The sequence below is a fragment of the Ranitomeya variabilis genome, chromosome 3 (assembly GCF_051348905.1).
Source record: "Ranitomeya variabilis isolate aRanVar5 chromosome 3, aRanVar5.hap1, whole genome shotgun sequence".
NCBI classification, from domain to species: Eukaryota; Metazoa; Chordata; class Amphibia; order Anura; family Dendrobatidae; genus Ranitomeya; species Ranitomeya variabilis.
The window spans coordinates 219103129-219124739 of NC_135234.1; the positions used below are offsets into that span (position 1 = coordinate 219103129).

Below are 21611 nucleotides of genomic sequence, written 5' to 3' on the forward strand. Positions count from 1 at the left end.
CATGGCGCCAGCCCATCGGGAGGATTGTCGTTTTTTGGTGTTGCATAATTTGCATGATGCTATTGTGCTGGGTTTTCCATGGTTGCAGGTACATAATCCGGTGTTGGATTGGAAATCTATGTCTGTGACTAGTTGGGGTTGTCAGGGAGTTCATGGTGACGTTCCTTTGATGTCAATCTCCTCTTCCCCCCCTTCTGAAGTTCCAGAGTTCTTGTCTGATTTTCAGGATGTGTTCAATGAGCCCAAGTCCAGTTCCCTTCCACCGCATAGGGACTGTGATTGTGCTATTGACTTGATTCCAGGCTGTAAGTTTCCTAAGGGCCGACTTTTCAACCTGTCGGTGCCTGAACATACCGCTATGCGGAGTTATATTAAGGAGTCTTTGGAGAAAGGGCATATTCGGCCATCGTCTTCACCATTGGGAGCGGGATTTTTTTTTGTTGCCAAGAAGGATGGCTCCTTGAGACCTTGTATTGATTATCGCCTCTTGAATAAGATCACAGTGAAATTTAAATACCCTTTGCCTTTGCTTTCTGATTTGTTTGCTAGGATTAAGGGGGCTAGTTGGTTTACTAAGATTGACCTTCGAGGGGCATATAATCTTATTCGTATTAAGCAGGGTGATGAATGGAAAACTGCGTTTAATACGCCCGAGGGCCATTTTGAATACCTTGTGATGCCCTTCGGGCTCTCTAATGCTCCATCTGTTTTTCAGTCCTTCATGCATGATATCTTCCAGAATTATCTTGATAAATTCATGATTGTATATTTGGATGACATTTTGATTTTTTCCAATGATTGGGAGTCTCATGTGAAACAGGTCAGGATGGTTTTTCAGATCCTTCGTGACAATGCTTTGTTTGTGAAGTGGTCTAAGTGTCTTTTTGGAGTGCAGAAGGTTTCTTTTTTGGGATTTATTTTTTCTCCCTCATCTATAGAGATGGATCAGGTTAAGGTTCAGGCCATTCATGATTGGATGCAGCCCATGTCCGTGAAGAGTCTTCAGAAATTTTTGGGCTTTGCTAATTTTTATCGCCGTTTCATTGCTAACTTCTCCAGTGTGGTTAAACCCCTGACCGATTTGACGAAAAAGGGCGCTGATGTGACGAATTGGTCCACTGCGGCTGTCTCTGCCTTTCAGGAGCTTAAACGCCGATTTACTTCTGCTCTGGTGTTGCGTCAGCCAGATGTTTCTCTTCCATTTCAGGTTGAGGTTGACGCTTCTGAGATTGGGGCAGGGGCCGTTTTGTCTCAGAGGAATTCTGATGGTTCCTTGATGAAACCATGTGCCTTCTTTTCCCGAAAGTTTTCGCCTGCTGAACATAATTATGATGTCGGCAATCGGGAATTGTTGGCTATGAAGTGGGCGTTCGAGGAATGGCGACATTGGCTTGAGGGAGCCAAGCATCGCATTGTGGTTCTGACCGATCATAAAAATCTGATTTACCTCGAGTCTGCCAAGCGGCTGAATCCTAGACAGGCTCGATGGTCTTTGTTTTTCTCCCGTTTTGATTTCGTGGTCTCGTATCTTCCGGGTTCTAAGAATATTAAAGCTGATGCCCTCTCTAGGAGCTTTTTGCCTGATTCTCCGGAGGTCCTTGAACCGGTCGGCATTCTAAAGGAAGGGGTGGTTCTTTCTGCCATCTCCCCTGATCTACGACGGGTCCTTCAGGAATTTCAGGCTGACAAACCTGACCGCTGTCCAGTGGGGAAACTGTTCGTTCCTGATAAATGGACTAGTAGGGTGATTTCGGAGGTTCATTGTTCCGTGTTGGCTGGTCATCCTGGGATTTTTGGTACCAGAGATTTGGTTAGTAGGTCTTTTTGGTGGCCTTCTTTGTCGCGGGATGTGCGTTCTTTTGTGCAGTCCTGTGGGACTTGTGCGCGGGCTAAGCCTTGTTGTTCCCGCGCTAGTGGGTTGCTTTTGCCTTTGCCGGTCCCTGAGAGGCCTTGGACGCATATTTCTCTGGATTTTATTTCAGACCTTCCGGTTTCCCAGAGGATGTCAGTTATCTGGGTGGTTTGTGACCGGTTTTCTAAGATGGTTCATTTGGTGCCTTTGCCCAAGTTGCCTTCCTCTTCTGATTTGGTTCCATTGTTTTTTCAGCATGTGGTTCGTTTGCATGGTATTCCGGAGAATATTGTGTCCGACAGAGGTTCCCAGTTTGTTTCTAGGTTTTGGCGAGCCTTTTGTGCTAGGCTGGGCATTGATTTGTCTTTTTCTTCCGCATTTCATCCTCAGACAAATGGCCAAACCGAGCGAACCAACCAGACTTTGGAAACTTATTTGAGATGCTTCGTGTCTGCTGATCAGGATGATTGGGTGGCTTTCTTGCCATTGGCCGAGTTTGCCCTTAATAATCGGGCTAGTTCGGCCACCTTGGTTTCGCCTTTTTTTTGTAATTTTGGTTTTCATCCTCGTTTTTCTTCAGGGGAGGTTGAGCCTTCTGATTGTCCTGGTGTGGATTCTGTGGTGGACAGGTTGCAGCAAATTTGGGCTCATGTGGTGGACAATTTGGTGTTGTCTCAGGAGGAGGCGCAACGTTTTGCTAATCGTTGTCGGTGTGTTGGTTCCCGGCTTCGGGTTGGGGATTTGGTCTGGTTGTCTTCTCGTCATGTTCCTATGAAGTTTTCTTCCAATAAGTTTAAGCCTCGGTTTATTGGTCCTTATAGGATTTCTGAGATTATCAATCCAGTGTCTTTTCGTTTGGCCCTTCCGGCATCTTTTGCTATCCATAATGTTTTCCATAGATCTTTATTGCGGAAATATGTGGTGCCCGTGCTTCCCTCTGTTGATCCTCCGGCTCCTGTGTTGGTTGATGGGGAGTTGGAGTATGTGGTTGAGAAGATTTTGGATTCTCGTTTTTCGAGACGGAAGCTTCAGTACCTTGTCAAATGGAAAGGTTACGGCCAGGAGGATAATTCTTGGGTTTTTGCCTCTGATGTCCATGCTGCTGATTTGGTTCGGGCCTTTCATCTGGCTCGTCCTGATCGGCCTGGGGGCTCTGGTGAGGGTTCGGTGACCCCTCTTCAAGGGGGGGGGGGGTACTGTTGTGAATTCTGCTCTTGGGCTCCCTCCGGTGGTTGTTAGTGGTAGTGCAGTGGTTTCTGGATTATAGGCCAGGGCAGGTGTTTCTGCTTATTGCAGCTCTATTAGGTATTTAGGTTTGTAGGATCCATCAATCCCTGCAAGTTGTCTCTTGTATCTTGGAGGGATTGCATCTCTGTCTGGCTCCACTGCCCTGCTGTCTTTTCAGCTAAGATAAGTGCCTTGTTTTGGTTCTCTGTAGCACGCATGCAGTGTGCTTTTATGTGCAGTGCAATCTATTGTGTTTTTGTCCAGCTTGACTTGTTTGGATTTTTCTGTCATGCTGGTTTCTCTGGAGATGCAGATATACATCCTATGTCTTTAGTTAGATGTAGTATATAGTATTTTCTGCTGTGGAATTTTCTAGTGTTTTATTACTGACCGCTTAGAGCTCTGTCCTATCCTTTCTATCTAGCTAGAAGGGCCTCATTTGCTAAACTCTGTTTTTTCTGCCTGTGTACGTATTTCCTCTTAAACTCACAGTCAATATTTGTGGGGGGCTGCCTATCTTTTGGGGCTCTGCTCTGTGGCAAGATAGGATTTCCCATTTCCATCTTTAGGGGTATTTAGTCCTCCGGCTGTGTCGAGGTGTCTAGGCCTGGTTAGGTACATCCCACGGCTACTTCTAGTTGCGGTGTCAGTATTAGGATTGCGGTCAGTACAGGCACCACCTACTCCAGAGACAGTCTCATGCGGCTCCAGGGTCACCGGATCATAACACCGGACGTCCCTCTAAACTTTCATCTCAAACAAGGAGAAGACTGATCAGAGATGCAACCAAGAGGCCCATGATCACTCTGGATGACCTGCAGAGATCTACAGCTGAGGTAGGACAGTCTGTCCATAGGACAACAATCAGTCGTACACTGCACAAATCTGGCCTTTATGGAAGAGTGGCAAGAAGAAAGCCATTTCTCAAACATATCCATGTATAAAGTGTAAAGTGTTGTTTAAAGTTTGCAACAAGCCACCTGGGAGACACACCAAACATGTGGAAGAAAGTGCTCTGGTCAGATGAAACCAAAATCGAACTTTTTGGCAACAATGCCAAACGATACAGTATGTTTGGCGTAAAGGCAACACAGCTCATCACCCTGAACACACCATCCCCACTGTCAAACATGGTGGTGGCAGCATCATGGTTTGGGCCTGCTTTTCTTCAGCAGGGAAAGGGAAGATGGTTAAAATTGATGGGAAGATGGACGGAGCCAAATACAGGACCATTCTTGAAGAAAACCTGTTGGAGTCTGTAAAAGACCTGAGACTGGGACCGAGATTTGTCTTCCAACAAGATCAAACATGAAAGAAAATTCTACAATGTAATGGTTTACAAATAAACGTACCCAGGTGTTAGAATGGCCAAGTCAAAGTCCAGACCTCAATCCAATCGAGAATCTGTGGAAAGAGCTGAAAACTGCTGTTCACAAACGATCACCATCAAAACTTACTGAGCTCGAGCTGTTTGCTAAGGAAGAATGGGCAAGAATTTCAGTCTCTCGATGTACAAAACTGATAGAGACATACCCCAAGTGACTTGCAGCTTTAATCGCAGGCAAACGTGGCGCAACAAAGTATTAAGCTAAAGGGGCTGAATTATTTTGCATGCCCCACTTTTCAGTTTTTGAATTTCCACAAAAATTTACAATAGCCAGTACATTTCGTTCCACTTGTTGTTGATTCTTCACCAAAAATTTACATTTGGTATCTTTATGTTTGAATCATGATTAGTAGGAAAAGGTTGAAAAGTTCCAGGAGGCCGAATACTTTCGCAAGGCACTGTATATATGTGTGGCCGACAGTTAACTAGCATCAGTCCTTAAGATGCAGGTCTCACCAAAGTGATAATATATGCTATCCTGAGAAAAGGCAGTTTTCCTGTTCTCAGACCACAGGGGGCCTTCTTGGAAAGACACAAATTGGAAACATTTAACACCTCTGATGCCTCAAAGGCAGATGCCAAATGGGACCTAGTGCAGCCTGACAATTTCTATTTACTATGAGAAAGGTTACCCAAAGAGTTTCAGAGAAAATAATATATTCATTGGTGGAGTGGCCATAGTCCAGTCACAAGCCAGCAATTATAATATTAATCTGAGAGGCTGGTCTAGAAATTTGACCTCCAGGTTGACTCTATAAATTAGGCCTTACCACAAAGAAAGATGTTCATATGTGGGGGCAGCCTGGAAAGCTGATGTGAGCCATTCCATATTTCTCCCTCCCTCCAGACTGCAAAGTTCGATATTTCTGTAAGTTCTCCCTTTCATTTTATAACTGTTTTTTCATATTTGTATGTCACTTTTTATTCCCATATTTTTATACCTTTTTATTGTAAGCACTGTACCTTTTCTATTAAAGCTTAAAACTTTAATAAGTCTGACCCTTGTATGCTCTAAAGAATCCATAGCCTTAAAGTATGTGATCCTTATAATTGGCAGACAGTAGCAGTAATATTGCTACAAGCTGCGTCCTACGCTGGTCGCCGCATCGTCAAAACGACGCATGCGGAAGCATCCACATACTGCGGCACGACCTGCGTACCTAATGTTAAAGATAGGTACACAGGCCGCATGCCGGCTGCATGCAAAAATAGGCGGGGCTAGCGGCCGAGGGCGGGGCTTCACGGAGGACGTCCACAGCCCTCCGCAGCTGCTGCAAACGCTAATGTGAAACCGGCCTTAGATACTTTCCTTCAGGGGTTTGAAAAAACCTGCAGGCAATACCATCTACCCCGTGAGCAGTGGGCGCAGTATCTAACCCCAGGGTTGAGAGGCAAAGCCCTGGAAGTTTTTGCTGGTCTCCCACCAGACCTAGATGGGAGCTATGAGGCCATAAAAGAGGCCCTGATCAGGAAATACAACCTACTCCTAGAAGTGTATCGAAAAAAAGTTCCGAAACCAATGTTGATCAACTGCGGATTTCGTGAGCACCTTGAGGACCACGTTCCACCAATGGATCAGAGGACTTTCTGTTAACAGTTTTGAGGACTTAATGGATCTTATGGACAAGGATCAATTTCTTCATATGTGCCCCATGGATGTACGACAATTGGTGTGTGATCGAGAGCCACAAACTGCGGATCAGGATGCAAAGATTGCTGACTGCTATGCTGCTGACAGGATGCCTGAGGTGTGGAAGCCATCGGGATTCAGCTGGAAGGGAGGTAAGCCAAACGGGGACCGTCGATGCTTCTCCTGCAACAAAGTGGGACATGTCAGCGCAGATTGCCCTGATAAGGAGAAACACCCAACTACAACCACAAAGCCGTATGGGCCCCCTCCTACTGTCCTCTTTGTGGCCGGCTCTGATGTGAGGACTAATGAGAACTGTCAATCTGTCACTGTTGGCAATAAAATCACCATTGGTCTCAGAGACACTGGGGCAGAAGTGGCTCTGTTGCATCCAGCAATGTAAACCCTGCCGATATCATACCAGGAAAGACTATGTCTATAACCAGGATTGGAGGGGTCAGCCCTGCCGTGCCCATGGCCCATGTCTACCTGGACTGGGGAGCAGGGAAAGCACTGAGAGAATTGGGAGTATTCGAGGCTATTCCCACTAATGTGTTGCTAGGCACAGACTTGGGGAGGATCGTGTCCCACTATATTCCTCCCTTGAAAGTAAATGCTACAGAGAAGGTGGAAGCAAGTAACCTACCTGAGATCCCGTGCGAGGAGGGAAAATGTACCAATGCACCGGACTGTACATATGTGGCAGCTGTGACCCGGAGTCAGGCTGCGGCTCAGACTCAACCCCAGAGATTAGAGGATGAGTCTCAGACAGAACTGGCAGAACAGGAAGGCCATACTATGGTCCAGGAGTCTCCTCACATGGCAGACCCACCAAGGTCCCTGATATCCAACACTGAAGACTGAGCTTAAGAACAGAGCATGGCATTCACACTAGGTCAGGCCCTGCAGACTGACAGTCAGAGCTTCCAGGACCCTGCAGACAGATGTCAGACTGGAGAAGCTCAGATGTCTTGCAGACCAACCCCCTACTGCTTCTGACAAAGAGAGAGTATACTGGGACCCGGGAAGACTGTATAAAGAGACTCTCCCCACTGATACTACAGAACCTTGGGACTGTGAAAAGCAGCTAATCGTTCCTTATCCATTCAGGGAACAATTATTGAGAATTGCTCATGAAATTCCTCTGGCTGGACACCTTGGAATACAAAAGACCAAAGCTCACCTGACACATAAGCCTTTCCAGCAAGTGGCTGTGGATATCATAGCGCCGCTCACAATACCTAGCAGCTCTGGAAAAAAGTTCATCCTTACAGTGGTGGGCTATGCTACAAGATACCTGGAAGCTGTGGCACTGTCCTCCATCCGGGCAGATAAAGTGGCGGATGCTTTAATTACTGCTTTCTCTCATGTGGGTTTCCCCAGGGAAATGTTAACTGATCAGGGAACCCAATTCATGTCCAATGTGATGGAAAGCCTCTGTGAAAAAATACAAGCACAGCGTTTTATGGCCAGCGCCGATCATCCCCAAACCAACTGACTCTGCGAGCGGTTTAATGGGACATTAAAACAAATGCTCAAAATGCTGGTGGAGATTGAAGGGAGAGACTGGGAGCAGTACCTCCCCCATCTGTTGTTTGCGTACAGAGAGGTACCCCAGGCGTCTACAGGATTCTCCCCCCTTTGAACTGGTATATGGTCCTGGGTTGTGATCTTGTAGACTGGGGGTAATGTATTTTGGCCATATGCCCATAGTTGTTGTAAGATCATGGACGTAAGGTTTTATAAAAATTAGTTGCATCGTTAACTTGCCTAGGTGATTATTACAACCCACAACCTCAGATCATCACACAGGGATATGTCAGCTTGTGATCTGCATTATGGATAATATTTTTGATCCATAATGTAGATCACAAGCTGACATATTCCTGTGTGACATACTCAGTTTTCAATAAAAGTAAATTTTAAAGTATGCTACCAAATATCCTCCCCTGCAGATCTAACATGGATTGTGAAGTGAGACAGCTGCGCTCTTGCACAGGCAAACTCAGTTCATGATACTCAATAGATGTGGTTCTGTTGCCTTGGAAGTTGTACAATTTAGCTTCCAGTTTTGCTTTTCCAATCCCAATGTCATTTCTCGCAGGAGAGTACTAATGCAGGGATTGTTCAAATATTTCCATGTTCATAGTATTAAAAAGTAAAGTCAAAGCGTAAATTGTTTTTTTTATCATTACAGCCATATCCTGTGGTGACCCAGGAGATATAGATCATGGACAGATCCAATCCGAAGATTTTTTTTTTGGTTCAAGAGTCTACTACACTTGTAATCCAGGGTAATTATATACAGCTAAATCCATAAATTTACTGTACATACACCTTTGCCACATTCATTAAAACTATGTTTTTCACAAGCCCTGACATTTAATCCTAGTACATATTCTATCTTATAGAGTCAGTTATTGATTTCAACTTTTACTTGTTTCATCAGCTTCACAGTAGCTCAGAAGTTTACATAAATGTGCTGAGGATTTGGTACAGGAAAGAAATATATCTTGGTACCGTGTTAGCCAGTAGATAGAAAAATATTTAGAACTAGCTGAAGAGCCCGGCGTTGCCTGGGCATAGTAAATATCTGTGGTTAGTTATAGCACCTCACTTCTCTTATTTTCCCATCACGCCTCTCATTTTCCCCATCACATCTTTCATTTTCCCCCTCACATCTCTCATTTTCTCCCTCACACCTCTCATTTTCCCCCTCACTCCTCCTATTTTCCCCCTCACTCCTCTCATTCCCCCCTAACACTTGTCATTTCAACCTCACATCTGTCATTTTCCGATCACTCCACTATTTTCCCTCACTCCTCTCATGTTGCACTCACACCTTTTCATTTTCACCTCACACCTCTCATTTTCACCTCAGTATATACATGTTTGTCATCTCCCTTATATATAGTATACACCTGTATGTCATCTCCTGAATATAGTATATACCTGTATGTCATCTCCCCTGTATATAGTATATACCTGCTGTGTGTCATCTCCCCTGTATATAGTATATACCTGTATGTCATCTCCTCCTATATATAGTATATACCTGTATGTCATCTCCTCCTGTATATAGTATATACCTGTGTGTCATCTCACCTATATATAGTATATATCTGTGTGTCATCTCCTCCTGTATATAGTATATACCTGTATGTCATCTCCTCCTATACATAGCATATACCTGTATGTCATCTCCTCCTGTATATACTATATACCTGTAGGTAATCTCCTCCTGTATATAGTATATACCTGTGTGTCATCTCCTCCTGTATATAGTATATACCTGTATGTCATCTCCTCCTGTATGTAGTATGTACCTGTATGTCATCTCCTCCTCTATATAGTATATACCTGTGTGTCATCTCTCCTGTATATAGTATATACCTGTGTGTCATCTCCCCTGTAAATAGTATATACCTGTGTGTCATCTCCTCCTGTATATAGTATACTGTATATCTGTATGTCATCTCCTCCTGTATTAGACCTCGTTCACACGTTATTTGGTCAGTATTTTTACCTCAGTATTTGTAAGTTAAATTGGCAGCCTGATAAATCCCCAGCCAACAGTAAGCCCACCCCCTGGCAGTATATATTAGCTCACACATACACATAATAGACTGGTCATGTGACTGACAGCTGCCGGATTCCAATATGGTACATTTGATGCTCTTGTAGTTTTTCTGCTTATTAATCAGATTTTTATTTTTGAAGGATAATACCAGACTTGTGTGTGTTTTAGGGCGAGTTTCGTGTGTCAAGTTGTGTGTGTTGAGTTGCGTGTGGCGACATGCATGTAGCGACTTTTGTGAGATGAGTTGTGTGGCGACATGCGTGTAGCAACTTTTTGTGTGTCGAGTTGCATGTGACAGGTTAGTGTAGCAAGTTGTGTGCAGCAAGTTTTGCGCATGGCGAGTTTTGCGCGTGGCGAGTTTTATGTGTGGTGCCTTTTGAGTATGTGCAAGTTTTGTGTGAGGCAACTTTTGCATGTGTTGCAACTTTGTGCATGTGGCAATTTTTCCGCGTGTGCAAGTTTTGCGTGTGGCGAGTTTTACATGAGGTGAGTTTTGCACGTGTGGCGAGTTTTGCATGTGGAGAGTTGTGCGCGTGGCGAGTTTTGAGCGGCGACTTTTGTGTTTCGACTTTTATGTGGCGAGGTTGGTGTATGTGTGGTGAAATGTGCGCAGAGGGTGGTATATGTGTTCGAGCACGTGGTAGTGTGTGGCGCATTTTGTGTGTGTGTTCATATCCCCGTGGTGGTGTGGTGATTATCCCATGTCGGGGCCCCACCTTAGCAACTGTACAGTATATACTCTTTGGCGCCATCGCTCTCATTCTTTAAGTCCCCCTTGTTCACATCTGGCAGCTGTTAATTTGCCTCCAACACTTTTCCTTTCATTGTTTCCCCATTATGTAGATAGGGGCAAAATTGTTTGGTGAATTGGAAAGCGCGGGGTTAAAATTTCACCTCACAACATAGCTTTGACGCTCTCGGGGTCCAGACGTGTGACTGTGCAAAATTGTGTGCCTGTAGCTGCGACGCCTCCAACACTTTTCCTTTCACTTTTTCCCCATTATGTAAGATAGGGGCAAAATTGTTTGGTGAATTGGAAAGCGCGGGGTTAAAATTTCACCTCACAACATAGCTTTGACGCTCTCGGGGTCCAGACGTGTGACTGTGCAAAATTTTGTGCCTGTAGCTGCGACACCTCCAACACTTTTCCTTTCACTTTTTCCCCATTATGTAGATAGGGGAAAAATTGTTTGGTGAATTGGAAAGCGCGGGGTTAAAATTTCACCTCACAACATAGCCTATGACGCTCTTGGGGTCGAGACGTGTGACTGTGCAAAATTTTGTGGCTGTAGCTGCGACGGTTCAGATGCCAATCCCGGACATACATACATACACACACACATACAGTGGGGCAAAAAAGTATTTAGTCAGTCAGCAATAGTGCAAGTTCCACCACTTAAAAAGATGAGAGGCGTCTGTAATTTACATCATAGGTAGACCTCAACTATAGGAGACAAACTGAGAAAAAAAAATCCAGAAAATCACATTGTTTGTTTTTTTATCATTTTATTTGCATTTTATGGTGGAAAATAAGTATTTGGTCAGAAACAAACAATCAAGACTTCTGGCTCTCACAGACCTGTAACTTCTTCTTTAAGAGTCTCCTCTTTCCTCCACTCATTACCTGTAGTAATGGCACCTGTTTAAACTTGTTATCAGTATAAAAAGACACCTGTGCACACCCTCAAACAGTCTGACTCCAAACTCCACTATGGTGAAGACCAAAGAGCTGTCAAAGGACACCAGAAACAAAATTGTAGCCCTGCACCAGGCTGGGAAGACTGAATCTGCAATAGCCAACCAGCTTGGAGTGAAGAAATCAACAGTGGGAGCAATAATTAGAAAATGGAAGACATACAAGACCACTGATAATCTCCCTCGATCTGGGGCTCCACGCAAAATCCCACCCCGTGGGGTCAGAATGATCACAAGAACGGTGAGCAAAAATCCCAGAACCACGCGGGGGGACCTAGTGAATGAACTGCAGAGAGCTGGGACCAATGTAACAAGGCCTACCATAAGTAACACACTACGCCACCATGGACTCAGATCCTGCAGTGCCAGACGTGTCCCACTGCTTAAGCCAGTACATGTCCAGGCCCGTCTGAAGTTTGCTAGAGAGCATTTGGATGATCCAGAGGAGTTTTGGGAGAATGTCCTATGGTCTGATGAAACCAAACTGGAACTGTTTGGTAGAAACACAACTTGTCGTGTTTGGAGGAAAAAGAATACTGAGTTGCATCCATCAAACACCATACCTACTGTAAAGCATGGTGGTGGAAACATCATGCTTTGGGGCTGTTTCTCTGCAAAGGGGCCAGGACGACTGATCCGGGTACATGAAAGAATGAATGGGGCCATGTATTGTGATATTTTGAGTGCAAACCTCCTTCCATCAGCAAGGGCATTGAAGTTGAAACGTGGCTGGGTCTTTCAACATGACAATGATCCAAAGCACACCTCCAGGGCAACGAAGGAGTGGCTTCGTAAGAAGCATTTCAAGGTCCTGGAGTGGCCTAGCCAGTCTCCAGATCTCAACCCTATAGAAAACCTTTGGAGGGAGTTGAAAGTCCGTGTTGCCAAGCGAAAAGCCAAAAACATCACTGCTCTAGAGGAGATCTGCATGGAGGAATGGGCCAAAATACCAACAACAGTGTGTGGCAACCTTGTGAAGACTTACAGAAAACGTTTGACCCCTGTCATGGCCAACAAAGGACAATACAAAGTATTGAGATGAAATTTTGTTTCTGACCAAATACTTATTTTCCACCATAAAATGCAAATAAAATGATAAAAAAACAGACAATGTGATTTTCTGGATTTTTTTTTCTCAGTTTGTCTCCCATAGTTGAGGTCTACCTATGATGTAAATTACAGACGCCTCTCATCTTTTTAAGTGGTGGAACTTGCACTATTGCTGACTGACTAAATACTTTTTTGCCCCACTGTACACACATTCAGCTTTATATATTAGATTGAGAGTCCTCAGTGGTTGATACCTTTTAATGGCTAACTGAAAAGATGGTAACAAATTGCAAGCTTTCGAGACTACGCAGGTCTCTTCATCAGGCAAAGACTAAAACAAATTCTGAAGAATCACATATTTATGCACAACATAGTATAGAAAAAAAAAAAAAAAAAGGGAGAGGGGAAAAAAAACCATGGATAAGCCAGGTGACATGAAGCAGAATTACCATGGGTGATAAACAGTTACGTCCATAAATATTGGGCCAATTCTTAGATAAGGATTGTTTTATTGTCCTGTGATTAGGGTCTGGTTCTGTTGTGATGACCCCACATGGTCTGATGGGTTAGTTCATTAGTTGATGTAAAAAGACATAAATCCGTGTGACACATTCATTCCTGCATTTAGAGTGTCAAAGGTCGTCATCAGTTTATATTCCCAGACTCTTCTGTCTCTCTGGGTTTTGAAGTTACCCTTTAACACAAGTAATTTCATGTCCATAATGTTATGATTTGGGAGACAGAAATGTATTGCCACAGGTAGATCCATTCTTTTTTCTCTTATTGTATGGCGATGAGAGTTCATCCTTGTTCTCAGTTTCTGCCCTGTCTCCCCCACATACAGACCCCCAGTTATTTATGGACGTAACTGTTTATCACCCATGGTAATTCTGCTTCATGCCACCTGGCTTATCCATGGTTTTTTTTCCCCTCTCCCTTTTTTTTTTTTTTTTCTATACTATGTTGTGCATAAATATGTGATTCTTCAGAATTTGTTTTAATCTTTGCCTGATGAAGAGACCTGAGTAGTCTCGAAAGCTTGCAATTTGTTACCATCTTTTCAGTTAGCCATTAAAAGGTATCAACCACTGAGGACTCTCAATTCTAAATATTTTTCTGAGGATTTGGTGGCATTGTCTTTAAAGGGGGTGTCCGAGATCTCAGTCAGAGCAGGAAGCAGACGCTGGGAGACGCGCAGGTGAGCATGTACTGTTTTTTTTTTTACTTTTACGCTGGTAACCAGGGTAAACATCGGGTTACTAAGCGCGGCCCTGCGCTTAGTAACCCGATGTTTACCCTGGTTACCAGTGTAAAACATCGCTGGTATCGTTGCTTTTGGTGTCAAACACAACGATACACAGCGATCGGACGACCAAATAAAGTTCTGAACTTTATTCAGCGACCAGCGACATCACAGCAGGATCCTGATCGCTGCTGCGTGTCAAACTAAACGATATCGCTAGCGAGGACGCTGCAACGTCACGGATCGCTAGCGATATCGTTTAGTGTGACGGTACCTTAAGCTTTAACCTCTTGGCTGATGACTTGTGATGTTGTTTCAATATCCCCACAAATTGTATTTTTCTTCTTATGATGATATCTATTCTGTAAAGGGCACCCATACGTCCTGCAGTAAAGCACACCTCTCCCAGAAACATAATACCACCACCCCATCGCCCCCACTTCACAGTTCGGATGATGTTCTTTGGCTTGCTAGCCTTTATCTTTTACCTCATAACAGAACTATCATCATTATCGCCAAACAGTTCCATTTTTGTTTTAACATACCGGAAGATATGTCTTCAAAAAGTAAACTCTATCCCATTGTACAATTGCAAACTGCAACCTAGCTTGTTATGGCGTTTTTGAAGAAGTAGCTTCTTCCTTACTGGTCGCATTGCTATAGGACACATATACTATTGATATCGATGCTTTGGTACCTATTTTCTTCAGAAAGGCCTTTTGATATTTTCTTTGGATTGATTTGTAATTTTTGTACCAAAGTACGTTCTAGGCGACAGTAAACATATTCGTCCTGAATGTTATGATGGCAGAATGATCCCGTGGTTTTGAAAATTGCAGATTATTATTTGAACAATGAATATTATGAACATAGTGATTTCATGTGATTGAAAATTGTTTCCAAGGATATATCAGATTTCTGGAGGTCCAGGATGAGGGGCAGGCAGGGTAGGCAAGCGCCTAGAACGTTGCCTCCTATCTACGAGAGGGGGGCGGTTTTTGAGGAAGGAAAAAAAATTACATGGCTGAATGCTTGTGGCCATCTGGCATCTTCCTCCGGCTGCAGACATGCAGCACAGTGACAGCTGGGGTGCAGGCACACAGGGGAGCAGTGTCAGTCACTGACACTACTCACGCCTTTCTCTAGCTGTGCCCCTGCCGTCGCTCCTTGACTGACGTAGCCCTGCATTGTGTGGTTACCTCTGCAGCTCCTCCTCGCTCTCTGGACCTCCTCTTCCCGCCATCTGTAGCAGGGACTCCATGCATCTAAGTGCTGAATCTGAGATACTGCACAACATCACTGACAGGGAACATATGCTGGAAGAGGATGGGGCTTAGGTCCGAGGAAAGATATTCATGGGATTAAGTCTGTGGGGAATATTAATACAGCCGGCCATGGGGAGGAGTGAGGTGACAGCCCTTTCTCCTCTGTGGATGCACAACACATCCTCTCCCTCATGTAATGTCATGCAGCTCAGTAGTCGTGACAAAGGTGGGAGGGTGGGGTGAGAGTCTACAGGGCTGACAGAGGGTCTCCTGTGTGTACAAACCCTCCCTCCGGCTGCTGATATTCAACTCCACGATTCCACTGCTGTTACTGAATGTAAGATAATAACAAGAGAGTCAGTAAGTATATGTCATATGTTTGTATAATGTGTATATAGCTGTATAATGTGGTATAATGTGTAGGTCGGAACATACTGAGTTGAGTGTGAGAACCGCTACCTGTGACCAGCATTACAACTCCGGTCACATGTAGTCGCATTCTCAAGCTCTCTATCTCATCTCAGTGTGTTCTGGCTGGCAGAGTGAGCAGTCGCTTTACTGATGTGACTGCTCATCAAACCATCTGGATCATTGTGAGATATGAGCATTAATGGATTATCGTCGGAAAGGTAAGAATTACCTTGATTTTTTATTTTTATATTTTGGTTCATAAATAGATAAAAGAGGGTGAGGGATTGTTTATTTCAATTTAAGGACTTTACTCTGTTTATCTTTATTAAATTTTATTATGGGGTTAGTAATGGGGGTGTCTGACGCCTCTCCATTACGAACTCTTGGGCTTGATATCAGCAGACATAAAACAGATGACATCAACCCCACAACTATTACATCACTTGCCACCGCACCAAGGCAAGTGGGGAGAGAGGAAGCTAAATGCCAGAATTGGCACATCTAATGGATGCTCCATTTCTGTGGTGGCTGATGTTCTTAGTCTGGGTAGGGGCCAATATCAACAACCCTGTTCATTGGCCCCTTCCCAGAATATTAAAACCAGCCCGCAGCTTACACCTTTTACCTCAGCTTGTTGGGAAAATTATGGGGGACCCCACGCTGTTTATTTTAATTCATTCATTAAAATAATATGCATAATAAACAGAGGGTGCTGCCTTCAAGTCTCATCAGCGTCCCCTGTTCACGCTGATGGAGAACAAGGGACAATGATGAGAGCTGCATTCAGCACCCGGCGCCTAGGAACAGTACTAACTGTACTGCTTTTTGCAAGGCACCGGTGTCACACAGATGCGGCACACGGATGCCACATGTATGTTACAGGATAGCTAGAAGGAATATAGAGCGCACATAGGGTCTTATCCAAGATAAAAGGAATGTCCATGAGAGATAATTCAAATTCACTCACTTATTGTGGTTGTGTGAGGCACAACCAGTGTGCTTAGCATTGGCAGCTGCTGCAATCCCCGAAGTGATGATTCTTTGTTGGGTAAAGAGATTCGGGCATCAGACTGCGCTGCTTGACTGTCAGAATGATGTACCAGTAGAGTCCAAGTAGGTGCAATTGAGAAATAGACTTTGGCTATGTGCACACGTTGCGGATTAGGCTTAGGAATTTCTGGTGCGGATTCTGCATCACTTGGCAGAAAACGCAGGTGCGGATTTGACGTGTTTTTTGTGCGGATTTGCTGCAGATTTACTGAGTTTTTTACCCCTGCGGATTTCTATAATGGAATGGGTACAATAATGCTGCAGATCCGCAAAAAAGAAATGACATGCTACTTCTTTTAATCCGCAGCGTTTCCGCACAGAATTTTCCGCACCATGAGCACACCATTTTTTTTTTACCATTGATTTACATTGTACTGTAAATCACTTGCGGATCTGCAGCGTTTCTGCACCGCAAAAAACGCTGCGGATCCGCAGGAAATCCGCAACGTGTGCACATACCCTATTTCTATGCGTTTCTTGGCGATCACACCACTTCCTCAGGACAGTCCGTACACATACAGAGTCTTTTATTTATAGCGAGACATGCCCATGAAACGCCTCCTTTAAAAAAAAACACACCACACCCAATGGGCGGGAAATCAGACAGAAACACATGTATACATTATAATAATAATAATAATAATAATAATAACAATTTTATTTATATAGCGCCAACATATTCCGCAGCACTTTACAAATTATAGAGGGGACTTGTACAGACAATAGACATTACATCATAACAAATCACAGTTCAAAATAGATACCAAGAGGAATGAGGGCCCTGCTTGCAAGCTTACAATCTATGATAGATTTTCATGCGTTTTCATGGGCCTCTTGCTATAAATAATAGACTCTGTATGTGTATGTGTATAGACTGTCCTGAGGAAGTGGTGTGATCACCACGAAATGCGTAGAAATAAAGTCTATTTCTCATTGCATTTACTTGGACTCTACTGGCACATCATTCTGACAGGCAAGCAGCGCAGTCTGATGCCCCATTCTCTTTATCCAACAAAGAATCACACGTATGTTACGCACAGACGCGTATAGCACCAGTACTGTTTTATCAGTACCGATAATATCAGGAAGTGTGAAGGGGCCTAAGTCCTCCTATAAAACTCCACTGCTAGCTTCACAGGAGAACATCAATTTAACTATACGCTGCAATACTTTGGAATTGCAGTATATAGTATAAGTGATCAAATGCTTGCCTAGGGCAACTAATAAAATAAAAGTATGAAAGCTGAAGCCCCAGTTTAGGGTATATGCACACGTTGCGTATTCCATTGTGGATTTTTCAGTGCAGATTCTGCAAAATCCCCAGGTAAAATGACCTGCATTTTACCTGCGTATTCCCTTCGGCTTTTCTGAGGATTTTGTGCAGATTTCGCTTGTGTTTTTAGGGTATGTGCACACGTTGCGGATTTCCTGCGGATCCGCAGCGTTTTTTGCGGTGCAGAAATTCTGCAAATCCGCAAGTGATTTACAGTACAATGTAAATCAATGGCAAAAAAAATCCGCTGTGCTGACGGTGCGGAAAATTCTGTGCGGAAACGCTACGGATTAAAAGAAGTAGCATGTCACTTCTTTTTTGCGGATCTGCAGCGTTTTTGTACCCACAGTAAATCCGCAAAAAATCTGCAGCAAATCCGCACCAAAAAGGCACAAAATCCGCAACAAATCCGCACCTGCAGATTTGCCTGTGGAATTTTTTGTGCAGATTCTGCATTTTTGACAGAAAACGCAGGTCAGAATCTCCGCCTTTTTTTGGTATGTGTACACGTTGCAGATTTTTGTGCGGATTTCTTCTTTTTTTTACCGCGGCAGATTTCTATTATGGAATGGGTGCAGAAACGCAGCAGATCTGCAAAAAGAATTGACACGGTCCTTTTTTGAATCTGCTGCATTTTCCGTGCAGATTTTTCTGCACCATTAGCACAGCATTTTTTTTTTGCCATTGATTTACATTGTACTGTAAATCTCTTGCTGATCTGCAGCGTTTCTGTGCAGAAAAAAACACTGCAGATCTGCAGGAAATCTGCAACGTGTGCACATACCCTTAGGCCGGGATCACACATGCGAGAAATACGTCCGAGTCTCGCATGGTAATACCCGGCATTGCCGCCGTCACTCAGGAGCAGAGAGTGCGGCCGCACAGCAATACATGCGGCTGCACGCTCAGCTCCAGAGAGACGGCGGCAATGCCGGGTATTACCATGAAAGACTCGGACGTATTTCTCGCATGTGTGGTCCCGGCCTTACTCATTCAAAAGTAAAGTAAAAAAAACCTTTTGTATAATCTTTTCTAAAAAAGTCTTATCTATCAAATTATTAACCCCTTCAAGACACAGCCCTTTTTTGTTTTTGAGTTTTCGTTTTTCGCTCCCCTCCTTCCCAGAGTTATAACTTTTTTATTTTTCCGTCGCTATGGCCATGTGGGGGCTTATTTTTTACAGGACGAGTTGTACTTTTGAACAGCACCATTGGTTTTACCATGTCTTGTACTAGAGAACGGGAAAAAAATTCCAAGTGTTGTGAAATTGCAAAAAAAGTGCAATCCCACACTTGTTTTTTGTTTGGCTTTTTTGCTAGGTTCACTAAATGCTAAAAGTGACCTGCCATTGTCATTCTCCAGGTCATTACGAGTTCATAGACACCAAACATGTCTAGGTTATTTTTTATCTAAGTGGTGACATTTTTTTTTAAACCTTTGCTAAAACAAAAAGAGAAAAATAAATAAAGCGCCATATTCCAATAACGGTAGCGTCTCCAATTTTCAGGATCTCGGGTCAGTTGAGGGCTTATTTTTTGCGTGCCGAGCTGATGTTTTTAATGATACCACACTTTTGCAGATCTTTTGATCGCCCGTTATTGCATTTTAATACAATGTCTCGGCGACCAAAAAACGTAATTCTGGCATTTCGAATTTTTTTCTCGCTACGCTGTTTAGCGATCAGGTTAATGCTTTTTTTTATTGATAGATCGGGCGATTCTGAATGCGGCAATACCAAATATGTGTATGTTTGATTTTTTTTATTGTTTTATTTTGGATGGGGTGAAAGGAGGTGATTTAAACTTTTTTTTTTTTCATATTTAAAACTTTTTTTTAAAACTTTTGCCATGCTTCAATAGCCTCCATGGGAGGCTACAAGCTGGCATAGCCTGATCGGCTCTGCTACATAGGAATTTAGGACCTGAGAATTACGTCACGGCTTGTGATTGGTCGCGTGGCGGTCACATGGGCGGCCGCGACCAATCACAAGCCGTGACGTCATCTAAGGCCCTGAACGTGCTCATTCTTAAGAAGGAAGGCTGCCGGAAAGAAGCAGGGCGCATCCGAGGGTGAGTATATACCTAATAGGAATATACTCACCCTCGGCTTCTTTCCGGCAGCCTACCTTCCATGACGTCACGGCTTCTGATTGGTCGCGGCCGCCCATGTGACCGCCACGCGACCAATCACAAGCCGTGACGTAATTCTCATGTCCTAAATTCCTAGAATTAGGAATTTAGGACCTGCGGGATGACGTCACGGCTTCTGATTGGTCGCGTGGCGGTCACATGAGCGGCACGCGACCAATCAGAAGCCGTGACGTCATGGAAGGTACTGAACGCGCTCATTTTAAACAAAGCAGGCTGCCGGTTACCAGCGGTGATGTCCAGGCTGCGTCGGAGAGGTGAGTATATCAATATTTTTTATTTTAATTCTTTATTTTACACATTAATATGGTTCTCAGGGCCTGAAGGATACCTTCCAATACTTGAGTCCCATTGACTTGTATTGGTATCGGGTATCGGTATCGGATTAGATCCGATACTTTGCCGGTATCGGCCGATACTTTCTGATACCGATACTTTCAAGTATCGGACGGTATTGCTCAACACTAATCATGACAGTACCCTCCTCTCAAGGGGGGGCCACCGGACCCCCAGGTTTTCCAGGATAACGTGCATGAAAAGCCCAGACCAGTCGATTAGCATGGACAGATCGTGCCGGGACCCAAGATCGATCCTCAGGACCGTAACCCCTCCAATGGACCAAGTACTGAATAGAACTACGGACCATGCGAGAATCTACAATCTGTTCCACTTCATACTCGGTCTGACCATCCACAGAGACAGGAGGCGGAGGGGATGGAGACCCAGCAGAGGATGGTAAAAATGACTTAAGAAGGGACTTATGGAACACATTGGGAATCCGAAGCGTTGGAGGAAGTCGTAAGCGAAAGGCAACTGGATTGATCACCTCAATGATCTCATAAGGACCAATAAACCTGGGACCTAGCTTAGCCGAAGGAACCTTGAGACGAATGTTCCTAGTAGACAACCACACTTTATCTCCCACCAGGAACATAGGTCCCACAGACCGTCGCTTATCCGCAAAAAGTTTATGTTTGCCCTGAGCCTCTCCGATGTTCTTCTGGACCTCCCTCCACACCTCCCCCAATCGTTGCACTGCTGTATCAGCCCCTGGACATCCTGAATCCAACCTAGAAAATTCACCAAAATGAGGGTGAAAACCATAGTTACAGAAGAATGGGGAGGTGCCCGTCGACTGGTTAATCCGATTGTTAAATGCAAACTCAGCCAGGGGCAACGAAGAACACCAATCATCCTGCCAAAATGTAGCAAGACACCTCAAAATCTGTTCAAGAGACTGATTGGTCCTCTCTGTCTGACCGTTAGTCTCAGGATGGTAAGCAGAGGAGAACGTCAAACAAACACCCAATTTTTTACAAAAAGCCCTCCAAAATTTGGACACAAATTGTACCCCTCTGTCAGAAACCACATTCAAAGGTACACGATGCTACCGTACAACATGCTCAATAAACAGCTTAGATAATGTTTCAGCATTAGGCAATCCTGCGAGAGGTACAAAATGCGCCTGTTTACTGAATCTGTCAACCACTACCCAGATTACAGTTTTGCCATTAGAAGAAGGGAGGTCAGTGATAAAATCCATGGACAAATGAGTCCAAGGTCTATCCGGAATTGGCAATGGCACCAATTCCCCGGCTGGCCGGTTATGGGAGCTCTTAGCATGGGCACAGGTATCACAAGCAGACACAAACACAGTGACATCAGAGGTCATGGAGGACCACCAAAACAGCCTAGCGATGGCTTTCCGGGTGGCAGAGATCCCCGGGTGTCCACTGAGAGCAGAATCATGGAACTCCTGGAGAACCCTCAATCGGTACTGAACTGGGACAAAAAGCTTATT

General features: G+C 44.2%; 1 protein-coding gene across 1 annotated transcript in view; it reads left to right on the plus strand.

Moving 5' to 3' along the window:
• Positions 1-21611, plus strand: part of LOC143815681 (sushi, von Willebrand factor type A, EGF and pentraxin domain-containing protein 1-like) — a 493353-nt gene that overhangs the window by 454289 nt on the left and 17453 nt on the right. The window contains exon 14 of the mRNA XM_077295192.1: positions 8294-8390. Coding sequence (XP_077151307.1) covers positions 8294-8390 — 97 coding nt within the window. The remainder of the gene's footprint in view (positions 1-8293; positions 8391-21611) is intronic.